The 15,267-nt window shown below is 52.3% G+C and overlaps 2 protein-coding genes across 3 annotated transcripts; both read right to left on the bottom strand.

Moving 5' to 3' along the window:
* Positions 1-247: 247 nt before the first annotated feature.
* On the bottom strand, positions 248-1,992 carry Ftl (ferritin light chain). Its single transcript, XM_055613488.1, has 4 exons — positions 1,669-1,992; positions 1,242-1,388; positions 746-871; positions 248-560 (listed from the first exon to the last, which is right to left on the bottom strand). Exons 1-4 carry the CDS (start codon positions 1,768-1,770, stop codon positions 408-410), a joined length of 528 nt encoding a protein of 175 aa, XP_055469463.1. The 5' UTR covers positions 1,771-1,992; the 3' UTR covers positions 248-407.
* A 1,733-nt stretch (positions 1,993-3,725) lies between these two features.
* Bax (BCL2 associated X, apoptosis regulator) lies at positions 3,726-9,252 on the bottom strand. Of its 2 annotated transcripts, none has more exons than XM_055613668.1 (6): positions 9,158-9,252; positions 8,653-8,704; positions 8,419-8,565; positions 7,611-7,746; positions 5,221-5,362; positions 3,726-3,985 (listed from the first exon to the last, which is right to left on the bottom strand). In XM_055613668.1, the coding sequence occupies exons 1-6, from the start codon at positions 9,189-9,191 to the stop codon at positions 3,846-3,848; spliced, it is 651 nt and encodes a 216-aa protein (XP_055469643.1). In that variant the 5' UTR covers positions 9,192-9,252; the 3' UTR covers positions 3,726-3,845. The 2 variants fall into 2 exon arrangements, with proteins under 2 accessions (XP_055469643.1, XP_055469642.1); XM_055613667.1 differs by having other exon boundaries at positions 5,258-5,362; positions 9,158-9,251.
* Positions 9,253-15,267: the final 6,015 nt, after the last annotated feature.

The following is a 15,267-nucleotide window of genomic DNA, read 5'->3' as shown; positions in this document are numbered from 1 at the left end:
TTCTGCTTGCAATCTTCACCACCCTTTTGTTTAGCCTAATGCAGTGATACGAGCGTGGCTCATTTCTGAGCTTGGATGTTGAGGCCTCTTTTCACTCCCTGCACAGTAACAAAACATTAAGACAAATCGCTGCAACAGACTCCTAGGACCTGCTCTGAGAAGGTAGGTACTAACTACCATGTAGGCAGGTTCATCAGGAAACGAGTAGGGGCCACCTTTTGCTCACATATATAGAAAAGTCACCAGCTGCTGTTTTAAAAAGCTTTATTTTTGCTTGGTCCAAGACTTGAGAGGGGCTTCAGGGCGGTTACAAAGCTGCCTAGTGGCGTGAGAGTTTGCTCAGGGAGGTCCCTAGGGCTGGCTGGTGCGGAGCAGAGGAGGAGCCCCTTGGAAGGTGAGGCTGCCTCCTAGTCGTGCTTCAGAGTGAGGCGCTCAAAGAGATACTCGCCCAGAGAAGGCTGTGGCCCAGCCAGCCTGCGAATGTTGGTCAGGTGGTCCCCCATCTTCTTGATGAGCTTCACCTCCTCATTCAGGAAGTGGTTTTCCAAGAAGTCACAGAGCTGTAAAGGAAGAAGAGGCATCAAAGACCCAGTAAAAAATCTGTCCCCAAGGGCAGACAAGTACTGGGTGTGGTGCTTCTGTACCGACAACACTCAGGAGGAGGCAGAGGCAGTATTTCTGAGTTAGAAGCAAACAGTCAGCCTAGGCCTTGTTAGAGAGAAGAAAGGATTAACAAGGCACTTACATGAGGGTCTGTGCGGGCAGAACCCAAGGAATGAAGATCCAGGAGGGCCTGGTTCAAGTTCTTCTCCAGGGCCAAGGCAGCTTCCATGGCCTCCTGGGTTTTCCCCCACTCATCTTGAGATGGCTTCTACACACAAAAACACCAAGTCTCAGAACCAGCCTTACATCCTTCACCTAGCCAAAAGGAAGTGGCCAGGGGAGTGGACACAGTGGGGAAACACAATGGAGCCTGTCTTAACTTCAGCACTGAGGGGTTGGGAGGGAAGACTCCGGAGTCCCACAGCAGCTAGGGCTACAAAGGGGACTGCCTCCCCCAAACCAGGGCAGTCCTGTGGTCTCAACTTCTACTCCTCTACCAACATGTTCCAAGAGCCAATGCTTAACTTGCAACTGACACCCTGTTGCCTTCAAAGTCTTACCAACACCTCCCCCCTCCCCCAAATCCGGCCCGAACAAATCGCTCGCACGCGCGGTGGGGTCCAGCCTGCGATTCTTACCTGCACATCCTGGAAGAGTGCGCGGCCCCCGCGGTCGTTCTGCAACTTGAGGAGCCGCTCGGCGCCCTCGCGCTTCTCCTCAGCCAGTTCGCGGAAGAAGTGGCTCACGCCCTCCAGGGCCACGTCATCCCGATCAAAATAGTAGCCCTGCGGGAAGAAATTGTCCAAGTTAACGCGGCGGCGCAAACCTTCGACTGCGACCCTCAGAAGGCAGAGGCGGTGTATCTGATTTCCAGGCCGGCCTCGTCTACACGGCGACTTCCAGTCAGACAAACTACACAGTGAGACCTTTATCCCAAGATAAACAAGAGCTGGGAGGGGGCGCGGCCGGAGCGCGGGCTCCTCCCTCGATGGAACAAAGAAGGTCCGCGCATGCGCCGGAGGTGGTATGGGGGACGCGGCTCGGACGCAACCCCATGCAACTCACCAGAGAGAGGTAGGTGTAGGACGCCCGCAAGTGCAAGTTGACCAGGCGGTTCACGGCAGCTTCCACCTCGGTGGAGTAATTCTGACGAACCTGGGAGGTCATGGCTGATCGCGGTGTGGAGCGGAGCGCGGAGACGGCGCTGGCTGATCCTGGGGGCCGAGGGCGGCGAGGAGATGGTCCCGGAGGCTGCGGCTGCAGAGACAGGGGGAGGGCGGCTGGAAGCTCAGGGGAGTCCCCGGGTCTGCTCCGTCCAAGCACTGTTGAAGCAAGACGCAGATCCACGGGACCTCCAAGGCGCGGCTCGGGCCCGCGGCCGGGCGGGCTCCTCTTATAGTCTGCCGGCCCCCGGGGGGCGGGAGGCCCGGGGCCAGCGGTCAACCAATCGGCGGTGGCGCGGGGCGGGGCCGGAGGATGGCGGCTGACCAATCCCGAGCTGAGGGGCCTCTCGGAGGGCCCCCCCCCCCGTGATAGGAAGTCACGCGCCCGGAGCGCGAGGCCGTTGTGAAATGGAGGCTTGGGGGAGGGGCAGGAGCCGGGGTTCCCGGCGGATTCCGAGGAGTCGGGGGTTTTGGGGAGCTTGGCGCTGCGCCCCCCCGGGGGAGCGATGGCTTTGAGGTCCTCTGCGGGTGTCTCACACTGGGGACACGCAATCTGTGGTGCAGAGAGCCTCCATGTGCCCAAGAACTGCTCCACATGAAGAAAGGATACCACTTGATGGGGGAGTTTGGAAGGGACCCGGAGATCTTAAGGGATGAAGGGGTACCCAGAATTAATAGGGTTTTAGGTTCACAACGGGAACTTCGTCTTGTTTCGCTGAACCTCCTGGGGGAGGCCTGGAGGTGGTCTGCAGGATGGAAAGGGTTATCGTGTGTATCCATGTATCTCCCATACTTTCCAAGGTGACACGTGGGGTCCCAGACTTTGGAGCCCTGGTCAGCCTGTCTTGTCTAGGTCTCGTGGTGCTGGATCAGGGGACCTGTTTTGTCTAGGAAGAGATTTGTTCAGGACTGGCGCTTTGGGGAATTTCTGAGCTGCTTTTCCAGAAAGAGTGTTCCTTGCAGCTTACTTTTTGGAATCACAGAGAAAAGCCCGAGTCATGGAGAACAAGAACTCTAGACCCAGGAACAGCCTGTCTTCGGGTACAAACACTTGATGCATGCAAGGTCCAAAGGTGACTTCTGAGGACAGGACAGGCTTTCCCAGGGTTCCAACCTCAGGACTTGGTAGATTGAGAGGCCAAGGGAGACCTGCCTTATTGTGGAAGAGGACCTAATGGAAGAACCTGGAAAGATGGGTCAAGGGAGCCCTGCCCGGGGGCCTTTGTGGAAGGGGTGGCAGGGCCAGCCATGCTGAGTCACGCTGAACTCAGCTTGGCGGTGGTTGTGGGGTGGGGCGCCTGCCTCACCCTGCTGACAGCCTGTTGTCCCCTTCTCTGAGAGGGCTGTGGTCTGTTTTTCCCTCCTGCCTTCCTTCCCCAAGTGTGGTCAGGCAGTTGTCTCTCTCTAGGATGGCTGCCCTACACATTTCTCCTGACTCCACGTCTGCGGTGCCCTGTTGATTTGGGCACAAAGTTACTCATTAACCACAGCGCTTCAGAGCCTGACCTTTGGTTTCCAACGCCTGATAGCCTTGGGACAAGGCTGTAAAAGACAAAAGCCAGGAACCCATAGAGAACAAGGACCCAAAGAGGGCAGGGGCACACAAATGCAAGTGGCGGCGGGGGGGGGGGGGGGGGGGGACACGGACGGACAGGGGACGGACCGAATCCCCTAAAATGCACTCCCCTCTTCATTTTCGGTGCCTCTCTGGCAATCCGACACCTAGAAGTTTGCTCCAATTTCTCTGGCCCTCTCCCTCCTTCCATTCTGTTCTTCCAGAACCAGCAGGGAATCTCTGGACTCCCAGGCCCCTGTGGCCCTGTGGTCAGGGTAAAGGACAGCACTGTGTGCTTGTGTGTAGAGTAGTATGTCAAGCCTCTGCTTGGCTGCCTCAGGTGGACATTGGACCCGGTGCCCACGCATGTGATTCCAGCTGGGTGGACACAGAACCATACAATCCAAAGTGGACCTGAGGTTTATTGTCCCCTCCCCCAGGCCACCATTCCCACCCTCCCAATAATTACAAAAGTAAGAAAAATGCCCATCCCATCCCCATTTGTCCCAGAAAAATGCCATAATTTATGAAGAAAAGACACAGTCCAAGGCAGCAGGCGGCCTCAGCTCATCTTCCAGATGGTAAGCGAGGCAGTGAGAACTCCAGCCACAAAGATGGTCACTGTCTGCCATGTGGGGGTCCCAAAGTATGAGAGGAGGCCATCCTGCGGAACAGATATAAGTGTTACTTCAACACCAAATTGCAGGGGGAAGGGTGAAAGGGGCAGATATTTCACATGAGGGGATGCTAAGGAGACCCCGGGCCTATAATCCCAGCACCCAGGAATCTGAGGAGGGTCTCCAGTTTACCATCAAGCTAGGAAATTTACTGAGACCCTCACTCTAGAAACAAAACATAGGCCAGCATCTTGGCTCACAGGGGAAAGTGCTCGTTGCCAGGCCTTTATCAATGTAAATTCCACCTCCAGAACCAACAGGGTAGGAGAGAACAGACTACGACTGCAAATTATCCTCTGACTTCCACACAAACACATACATGCAAAATAAATAAAAAGTACCCCACCCGACCCATAAGCCCAGAACGAGGGAGAAAAACCCAAAACCATGATTATAATCTCGTGGTGGCTCACACATGTAATCCTAGCACTTGAAGGTAAGACTCGAAGAACACATTTGGACTAGTGTGGGCTACACAGTGACTACCAGAGCAGCCGTGGACTACAGGAGGACCCAGGCTGCAGCTCAGTCTGGACAGTGCTTGGCTGGAGTGCACAAGGCCTGGGTTCTCTCTAACACCTCAGAAACTGGCAGGATGGAAGCAGGACGGTCAGAAGGTCAAGGGCATCTTCAGCTACACAGTAAGTTTGAGGACAGCCTAAGATACATGCACGAGACCATCTCAATAAATGAATGAACACATGAACTAACAAAGCAAGCTGGGGTCAAAAGGTCACCAGGGCACTTGAGAGATTCTGGAAGGGAAGGCATTTTATCTGATGGCACCAATCAAATCAGGCCACAGCAAAGTCAGCTGGTACCAGACGCACCAGGCTGGTAGATGTAAGGACACACATCTTAGATAATGTCTGAATGCCTGGGGCACTTGTGGTAACCCTTGTATCTAAATAAGTGTCTGTAGCTGGGTGCATTCCTGTAATCCCAGCCCTTGGGAAGGCAGAGGCAGGCGGATCTCTGTGAGTTCGAGGCCAGCCTGGCCTACAAATCAAGTCCAGACTGCCAAGGCTATACAGAGAAACGCTGTCTTGAAAAAAAAAAAGTGTATCTCCACTGTAGTTCATGACCCCACAAGGGTCACATATCAGATTTTTACCAGTAGCAAAGTTAGTTAGGAAGTAGCAATGAAATAATGTTATGGTTTGCGGTCACCACAACATGAGGAGCTGTATCAAAGGGTGGCAGCGTTAGGAAGGCTGAGAACCAGGCTCTAAAATGTAGCAAGGACTGAGGGGTCTCACCCAGCCACCCTGGTCTTGGATCCAGACAAGCAGCCGTTCTCGGAGGAAGTCCAGCGTCCAGTCCATGATGGTTTTGATTAGCTCGGGCACTTTGGTGCACAGGGCCTGCGGGGAATGGGAAGGTCACACTTGGCAACTGAATCCTGCTCCCACTGCCCCGGGAAGGTGACCTCAAGCCTTTGCTTTCAGCCCTCTGCCTTCACCAAGTTGTCTCTCCCCCATCGTTTGAGTCAGCTCCTTAATTATAAACTAGGAGGTTAACATTGACCAGCTCAGGAGCTGTGACTCTTCAGTGCCTGCTAGATAAAAACTGAAAGGCAAGCTGGAGAGATGGCTCAGAGGTTAAGAGCACTGGCTGCTCTTCCAGAGGTCCGGAGTTCAATTCCTAGCAGCCACATGTTGGCTCATAACCACCTGCAATGAGATCTGGTGCCCTCTGCTGGTGTCCAGGCACACACGCAGGCAGAATGTTGTATAAAAAAATAAAAATAAAAAATCTTAAGAAAAAGAAATAAAAGCTCAGCAGGGCATGGTGGCACATGCCTGTAATCCTATTACTCAGGGAGGCAGAGGCAGGCAGATCATTGTGAGTTCAAGGCCAGCCTGGTCTACAAAGTGAGCCCAATGAGGGCTACACAAAGAAACCTTGTCTTGAAAAACAGCAACAAAACAAAACAAAACTGAAAGTCTCAAAGGTAAGGCTCAACAACAGAGCACTGGCTCCTGGTTTGCATCCCAGCACCAAAGACAAACACTGGGAAGAAGAGAGCTACGAGTCCAGAATGTTGTAGCTGGCCAGCAGGGCCCAGATACCTAGGTTTTGTTTTTAACCTACTTACCTACTTATTTTTGAAGCTAGCCTTTCTCTATGTAACCCTGGCTGTCCAGGAACTCTCTGTAGACCAGGCTGGCTTAGAACTTGGATACAAGTGCCTCTGCCTGCTAAGTGCTGGGATTAAAGATATGAATAGTAGACTCCTGGCCTAGACATCTAATTCTTTTGGAAGGACAACAGTATGGAGCTCTAGGGTTCTATAGGGTCCTAGGTGTACTTCTGGATTCCTGGGAACAACACTCTGGCAATCTGGAAAAGACTGAATGCCCACAAGGCCCACACTCCCGATTTTGTTGGAGCTCGAATGTCCTAACCTGCTCCAGGCTACCTCGAACTTCTGGACTAAAGTGATCCTCACGCCTCGGCCCTCAGGGTAGCTGGTACTATATACACATGCTACCAGGGCAGACAAGGCGCCTCTCCATATTAGCGCACTCTGATGCAGGCTGACTCTTGACTGGCTCAAAGCTCGGGGCAAAGCTACCTTCTAGAAAGGCTTTGTAGACCAAGGAAGCCCACCTCCTGGCAGACTCAGGACTTGCTCTCCTGACTGGAACAATGCTCTCTCCCTGACCTGCATTTTGGACTCCAAGGGGGACTCATGTACGGACCACTATCCTTCTGCCTCCAACGCTGAAGCCCCATCAGCCCAGGCATGAAGCCACATCAAGGAGATGGGCGATGGCATGGAGGATGACCAGAGGAATGTGCTGACATGTGATGGCACCACTGAAAATAACAAGTCAAATATGCCAAGAAACGGATCTGCTGCAGTATCCCTGCTCCGGCCCAGACACACCCCACCACACCCTGGTCTTCATCTTGTTCCACACTTAAAGGTGATCTTGAACTCCAGATCCTATCTCCAACTTCCCAAGTGCTGGAGCTGCGGGCATGCACCAGCCACAGCTGGCTTCTGTGGCACTAAAGCAGGGCTAGGAATCCATGCTAGGCAAGCACCCTATCATCTGCACTACAGTCCCAGCACGGTGGGCCCGGTGATGGTGGGCGCAACCTACGATTCACCCACGCTGAGGGTACTCAGCTCCACCATCTAGTGTCATGCTCATTTCTGGGGTTGGTTTTGTCTTTTAAAACTAGGTCTCAGGTAACTCAGGATATTCCCAAAGCTCAGCATTCAGCTGCAGTTAACTTTCATCTCCTAATACTCCCACCTCAGCCTCACAAGTCCTAGAATTACAGATAAGTACCACACAGCAGTTTTACGGCCACCTGCTCCGCTCTAGATTTCTAGACTTCTCTGACCCCTCTCAACACTCTGCCTTGCCTTGACTTCACACCTGTCCACCAACCAGAGTGCCATCAAGGAAGGGACAGCCTGCTTTGTTCAGGGCAGAGGCCAGGCGGACAGGCCATCATATGTAAGGGCCGATACATTTTTTTAAATGGATAATCGAAGGTGCAGCCATTCAATACACAGCCACCCCTCTCCATTCCCTGGGCCTCACAGACCTGGGGGGGTGCACCTCTGGGGCCCATGGCGCTGTAGCCACCCACCTTGAGCACCAGTTTGCTAGCGAAGTAGAAGAGGGCAACAACACGGCCCCAGTTGAAGTTGCCATCAGCAAACATTTCAGCTGCCACCCGGAAGAAGACCTCTCGGGGAGAGTTCGTATCGACGTCGGCAATCATCCTACAGGAAAGAGGAGAACAGAGGCTGGGCAAGGTGGTCAGAAACAGGCTGCGGGTTCCCACATCTTCCTCTGACAAGAAAACAAATAAAGCAAAGAAAATGAATGGCACCTTGAGTTAGTGTTTCAAGGTCCTGGAGAGTAGTAACAGAAGTAGGGGTTCAACTCAGCAGAAGCCTGTTTCCTTTATTTGTGGAGGGCAGGGGTAGGGCTCAGCAACAGAGCAGCTGCCTTAAGGGGCAGCTTGAGGTATGACCCACTGGTCACACCTGCTTTAACTCACCAGCGAGGGGCCAGAGCATGGCTCAGTGGAAGAGCCCTTACAAGCATCTGCCATCGAGGGGCCGGAGACATGGCTTTACGATAGAGCATTTACGCAGCACCCACTAGTGACAGGCTCCAGAGTACAGCTCTGCCTAGCACTCATGCTCACATTCTAGGGGCTGTGAGTGGGGCTTGAACACCCCAGCGCCCAGCACCTGCCAAGCACCCACCAAGCAAGGGGCTGGGGTGCAGCTCAGGGGTAAAGAGGCCATGTAAAGAGGCCCTGGATCTGTCCTCAGCCCAGATTATCTGAGCCTGGTAAATGAACACCTGTCCCAAGAGTGCCCAGAGCCTGAGTTTCTGAGGTGGCAAGAAGTGGCTGGATGGACCCCGTCCCCCAGGAGCCACACCTCTGCAGCTCCATGTTGCTGTCCAACTCATCGCCGATTCGCCTGAGACACTCGCTCAGCTTCTTGGTGGATGCATCCTGGGGTGGCTGCTGCAGGGTCAGCTCCGGTGTCTCCCCTGCCATCCTCCCCGCACGATCATGGATGAAACTGGGAGTGAACGGAAAGGGAGAAGGGGCTCAGAGTGAGAACCGAGGTCGCTCTAGAAGCCCACCCACCACAGGGCCTCACACTCACCCCTGCAGCAAAAAGGCCCCTGTCTTCATGATCTGCTCAGAGCTGGTGGGCCCTGGTGGAGAGAGGAGGAAAGAGGTGCCTGGACTCCTGGGTCCCTGGGAGAGGCAGGGGGCTGGACAGGCTCATAACCCTGAGGGGAGACAGGACTGGGGACCCTAGCGTCGAGACCATGGCAAGCCCGGCTGCAGCTGCCGATAGACAGGGGGCGGGACCCGGCCTGCATCCCAGCTCCTCCGCACACCCAGAAAGCTATACATCAAAAGCAAGCAGACCCCCGGCCCGAGGGGCGGCGCTGGGACCAGGCCCAACCCAGGCCACCAGCAGGAAGTGGCGCCAGCGACAAGCCCGGGCCTGCCCGGGGGCGCGCACGCGGATGTCCGCTTTCGGGGTACTGATGCGCCTGTCGGGACGGATCCGCGCGCCCCAGCCTGCTCCCGCCCGAGCCCAGAGCCGAAGGGGTCCCCAGGCCCCTCGACCGGGCCTCGTCCTCCGCCTCCCGCCTCACCGCCGCCTCCGAGCTGCTCCCCGGACCCGTCCATCACCGCCGCTGCCTCTCGCCGGGTGCGCCCCGGGCGGCTGCGGCGCGCCCCGGTCACGTGACCGCTCACGGACGTGCGCCCTTCACGTGGGTGCCCCGCAACATGGCCCCCGCCCCGCAGGAGCGGTCACGTGACCGCCCGCGCTGCCGCCAGAGTGCGCACGCGCGGCTCCACCGGGACTAGCTCCCAGAGATAGTCTTCCGTTATCCCTCTTTCCACAGGTTTGTGTTAAAGAGCGCGCTGAGGAGGCTGAAGCAGAGGGATTACCGCGAGCTCGAAGACTGCCGAGGATAGGCTTGTCGTGCCAGCATGGGGAAGCTGAGGCAGGAGGGAGTGTTGCCTCAAGCTCAAAGCCAGGCAGGACCAGGGTGACGACCCATACCTGGAAAGTCAGCCCTGGAGACAGTGAAGTAGGAAGCTTGCAAAAGAGTTTGAGGCAAGCCTGGACTTCTGCGCTGTTAAGAACTTACCTCAGAAAAACAAAACAAACAAACAAACAAAACAGGCAGTGCCTGTTGTCTATTACATTTAATATCAGCTAGAAGCAAGCAGATCTCTCAATCTGGTCTACAGAGCGAGTGACAGGTCAGTTCAGCTACACAATGAGACCCTAGCTCAAAACAAAAAAGGGAGAGAGGTAAGGATAGAGACGCTGGTATGGTGGTCCATCCCTGTAATCCCAGAACAGGGAAGCCCTGTGCAGAATTCCTGTGAATCTAGGATACTGAGAGCCTAGGATGCTGCGAGAGACTATAGTCTCAAAAGAAAAGAGGGCCTGGGCGCTGGTGGCACATGCTTTAATCCCAGATCTCTGAGTTCGAGGCCAGCCTGGACTAAAAGCCAGTTCCAGGGCAGCCATGGATACACAGAAAAACTCTGTCTCTAAAACAAACAAACAAAAACAATGATGAATGAGAGAAAGACAAAGAACAGATTCAGAATGTGAAGTAGCAACAGGACAGGACGGACTGGAGTATTCTACTAGGAATTTATCATTCTTCTGAGGGTGGCTGGGACCCAGGTGAAGTTTTGAGCAGGGTAAGGGGAGAGTTACCTGCATGTCAGAGAGCCCTGGAGTTCTCTCCTGAAAAAGCCCTCCACACCCGGACTTCTGTTTTTTGAGACAGGGTTTCTCTGTGTAGCCTTGACTATCCTGGACTCTGTAGGACAGGCTGGCCTCAAACTCAGAGATCCGCCTGGCTCTGCCTCCCAGAGTGCTGGGATCACAGGTGTGCGCCACCGCCCCTGGCTATGTTTTCAGTAATTGTTGGTGGCTCTCACCTACCTCGATTCACAAGAGGACTATATTGATTTGTTCTCAGTTCCCTAGACACTAGTCCATCGCTTGACACAGGGCTGCCTCCAGCTGGATCCTTCAATGCCTGGCTAAAGGTCAACAGACAGGAGACCCTGGCTGCCTCTGGGACTCAAGACTTCTCAGAGCCTCTCTCTCCCCTGAGCCTTGAAAGATGAGTTTTACATGAAAATTGACCATATATATATATATATATATATATATATATATATATATATATATATATAATGGACTACCAGCTCATGCTCGCTGCAGGGGTTGGAGGTCAGGGCGAGCATCTGCCAAAGGAGGAAGATGGCGATGGAAGACCTGCGGGCTCCTGTTTCGGGTCTTCACCACCAAGGGAACGAGCCCTCCAGTGAGCGGCAGATCCACCTGGGTGGATGCAATGAAGGAACTGACTAGTGTAGAAACGAAGTCCACCCAGAAGCCAGAAACAAGGGCACACACTTCAGTTTTGCAGTTGTCTTTATGCATCTAAAAGGACCTGGATGTCGAGCTAAGGAGATTGGCAGCACGGTGTCTGTCAGGAAGGGCACTGCTGACAACCGACCCTGCAGTCACAGAAGCTCCAAACAGGAGATTATCTGGATGGCCATCACTCCTCCAACTGGGGCGCTGCCTTGGGGGAGGGGGGGGATGGGACTGTACTGAATTCTATTGGCTTTCTTGAAGTTATTTTTCAGCCAGTTTGTGAAGTACACTTACTTAATCTTTTCCTCCCTTGAACTGTGTCATTAAGCCTTTAAATTTTCAACGAATTGTAACACATTAATTTAGGAATTAGAGTTGGATCTACTTTGCTATATTAAACAAAGTACATATGTTTTAAACCCTTCCGTAAAATACAAAGAAAAGTGCTCTTAGCAGTTTGTATTGTGAAATACATGTGTGCAATTTAAAAAAAAAAAAAAAAAAAAAAAGGAAAGAAAGAAATGTTACCCCTGAGCTCAAATATTGGAGAAGACAGGCAGGTCCGCGTGTTATGTGAGGAGATCATGGGGCCTTTAAGAGGAGTCGCCTAATGAGTGCTGGGATTAAAGGCCTGCACCACTGAATCCAGAGATGACACTTCTCGCTTTTATTTCTATTTTTATTTTATTTTTAAGAGAGCAGGTTTTCTTTTTTGTTGTTGTTGTCAATATTGATTTCTCTGTGTAGTCTTGGCTGTCCTAGACTCACTTTGTAGACCAGGCTGGCCTGGAACTCACAGAGATCCGTCTGCCTCTGCCTGAGTGCTGGGACCAGGCGTGCACCACCACCCCTGCGCCTGGCTGAGCAGGCTTTCTTGTTGGGCTATGGCAACCTTTGGCAGAGTGGCTCCCATGCATGAGATGGGTGATTTGCTCTCTCACGCTGCGTAGTCCACACGTGGAGATACACCTGTAGATGCCACGGTGAAAGGTTGTGGAGGCAAGAAAATAAAATAACTCAGCTACACAGAAGGAGTCTGAAATCAGCCTGGATTACATGACACTCAGTCTAAACAACAACAAGAAGTAAAGAGACGGCCTATCTGTTCAAGCACTTGCTCTTCTTACAGAGGACCAGGTTCCCTGGCCAGCATTCACACCAGGCAGCATTCAGCTGCCTGTAACTCCAGCTAAAGGGACCAAACTCCCTCTTTTGGCCTCTTTGGCCACTGCATACACCTTTACATATGCACACACCCACACATATGCCCACATAAACACACATGATTAAAAGGAAGTGTAGCTGGGCATGGTGGTGCCCTCTGGGAGTTCAAGGCCCCGTTCTGTAGAGTGAGTTCTGGGACAGCCAGAGCAGGAAAGTCATGCCCGAGCAGCATTGCAGCTGCGATTAGGAGCAGGGAGGTGAACAAAAGCATACATGTCTATGATCGGCTCATTTCCCCCACTCTCGCACAGCCCAGAATCCCCTGCCTAGGCCTGGTGCCACCCACAGGGAATTGAGGCTTCAATTAACAAAAGTAACCCCCACCAACATGACCACTGGTCAACTGAGTCTAGACTATCCCTTCTGAAGGGACTCTCTCTTCCTTGACAAGTCTACATGACATCTAGTTGGCAACACTAAAAATCGCAGCACACAAGAGGCCCTGGGTTGGGTGGCCTGTACTTTATCAAGTAAGCCTCCTCCCCATCCATGCTTTCTGTGGTGTGTGTGTGTGTGTGTGTGTGTGTGTGTGTGTGCGCATACACACAGATCTGCACTCCTGAAAATCAGAACAACTATGGGAGTCAGCCACCATGTGAGCCCAGGGTGTTAGGACCAATGAAATGATGATGCGCACAGCAGACTTTATATGAAAGAAGTTTGTTGGATGGAGATGAAGAGAGAGAAGGAGAGAGCGAGACATGATAGGGAGAAGGGAGGGGGGCGCCCCACAGAGAAAGGGGAGAGGGCAAGAGGGTAAGAGAACAAGAGACAAGAGGGCAAGAGAAAAGACAACGTGGCAGGCTGAACCTTTTAAGGAGAAACTTAACCAATGCCTGCCAGGTGTGGCTGCCTGGAAGACGACACATGATGACATCATTGGTTGCTAGGCAACCCAGAAGCAGGCTACCTAAATACTAACACAGGGACTGAACTTGAGTCATCAAGTTTGGCTTTATGCATCTTTGTCTGCCAGGCATGGTGGCACACGCCTTTAATCCCAGTACTAGCACTCGGGAGGCAGAGGCAGGCAGATCGATGTGTGTTCGAGGCCAGTCTGGTCTATCATTATGCATACGTTATGAAGTTCTGGGGATTGAACCCTGGGTCCAGCACATGCTAGGCAGGCACTCTACCAACTGAGCTACATCTCAGCCCCGAGTTTCTCACTTTGCTACCTTGCCTGAGGTAGCATTGTCGTGTTTAACTCACCTGGAAAAAAAAAAAAAGATACAAAACCCAAAGTACAGCTTTCATCAAGACATATCAATTATTCACCATCATAACATGAGAAATTCAAAAGACAAGGCACTAAATTGGGAAGGTCTGGTTTTATTAAAGTTTGTCATTTCAGTTAATGGGTGTGTGCACATGAGTGCAGTGCCCATGAGAACCAGAAGAGGGCACCAGATCCTGTTGGGATTACCTTGCCTCACATTGAAAAGGTGTGTATTTTCAGTGTTAATTCCAAGCTGGCAAAGAGCTAAATCCTGGCAGGATGTTGGTACTGTAATTTCTATGGCTCACCACAGGTTTTCTATTAGTAAATGTTTGTTCTTCATTCCCCCCTCACCCCCAATGGCATCCTATAAGAGATGGATCAGGTCTTGTCTTGCTGATAATTGGTTCAGACTGGAATGTGGCTTTTTGTGTGATAAAGAGCTAACAGCCCTAGCCAGCCTGGTAGTGCACGTCTGTAATCCCAAATCCCAACACTCAGGGAGGCAGAGGCAGGCAGATCTCTCAGAGTTTGAGGTCAGCCTGGTCTACAGAGCAAGTCCAGGGCAGCCAAGGCTACACAGAGAAGCCTTGTCTTGAAAAGCAAAACAACAAATAAAAAACAATGACAAAAGAGCTGATGGCCCAAAGCTGGAGCAGAAAGTCCAGGGGCAGGGCTCCTGGACAGACAGAGACACAGCAGGAAACATGGGAAGACTTGAAAAGATTCTGGTGTTATGCCCAATTCGAGGGACCCCCAAAAGACCAACAGGAGTCCGTTGCAAAACACAAGAGGATCTTTATTTGGAGCTCGAGCTGGGACTCTCAGAGACACCAAGGCATTGGTAGTGAGCTCTGAGCTCCAGATTGTGGGTGATTTATAGATCCCAGTCCCTCCCAGAGCATCCAAAGCGTAGGGATGCCAGCCTGGCAAGCCTCTAGTGGTTAAAACAGAAAAGGGGAGGCTACGTTTCAGAAATGGTTTGCTATGGTGGTCTGTGCTGTTTTCAGGAGCAAAGCTATGAGTTTAGGGTTTCCTGGCAACTCTATCCCTGGTGAGCAGCAAGGTCGGTCAGCTCCTCCCAGCAAGGTCAGCTCCTCCCTGAAGCTGGGTCCGCCCAGAAGCAGCAAGGTCAACTGGCCTGACTTGTTTAAAACTTTCTAGCTCAGTAACCCAAGAAACCTAATTTTTAATTCTCTGGCCTCGCCCTGGGAATGAAGCAGAAGACGACGGAGTAGGAAGAGGCACGGAGAGTCATGTGGAGAGACTGTGCAGAGGTTCTGTGTCTCAGTTAAACCACAGGTGGGATTTACGAAAGTCTCGCAATGTCTGGTGCACCAACGTGGGGCCCGAAATCTAGGCTTAAGCCACGAGTTCTGGACACAGGACCTGGAAGAGAGAATCCAGACACAAAAGTGGCAGTCGTGGCGGCAGCAGTGATGGTTTCCTGGCAGCTGTGCACTGAGTGGTGGGTGCGGGTGGACCTGGGCCCTCACTCCAGACGCTCCAATCACCTTCCCCAGAGCAGTGACGTGACCCCTGGCCACTATGAGACCACAGCCAAAGACTAAGAAGCTGAAATTTCCAAACCTCAGAGTCAGTAATATATGCTTGGAGCAAGCAATCCCCGAAGAACAGAGTTTAGGGAAACTTAAATACAGAAATAAATATTTAAGTTTGGAATGGGTAAAAGAGAAAAAGATAAAAATGTTTGGTAAGCATGCATAGACACTGAAAAAACGGAAAGAAACTGAATATAGACAGTCATTAAAAAAACATACTGAATTTGGATATAATAAAGTGAAGTCTCCAAAGGAAGGAAAGAGTTAGTGAAATTTAAGAAAAAAGTAATTTCTGTGTTAAAGTATGGAAAACGCTATAGCAGAGGGCATTTGGCCCCTCAT

The sequence above is a fragment of the Psammomys obesus genome, unplaced genomic scaffold, assembly GCF_907164565.1.
Source record: "Psammomys obesus unplaced genomic scaffold, mPsaObe1.curated_primary_1811, whole genome shotgun sequence".
NCBI classification, from domain to species: Eukaryota; Metazoa; Chordata; class Mammalia; order Rodentia; family Muridae; genus Psammomys; species Psammomys obesus.
Note: the sequence above shows the minus strand (reverse complement) of the source record. Positions and strands in the feature narration are given on the sequence as shown.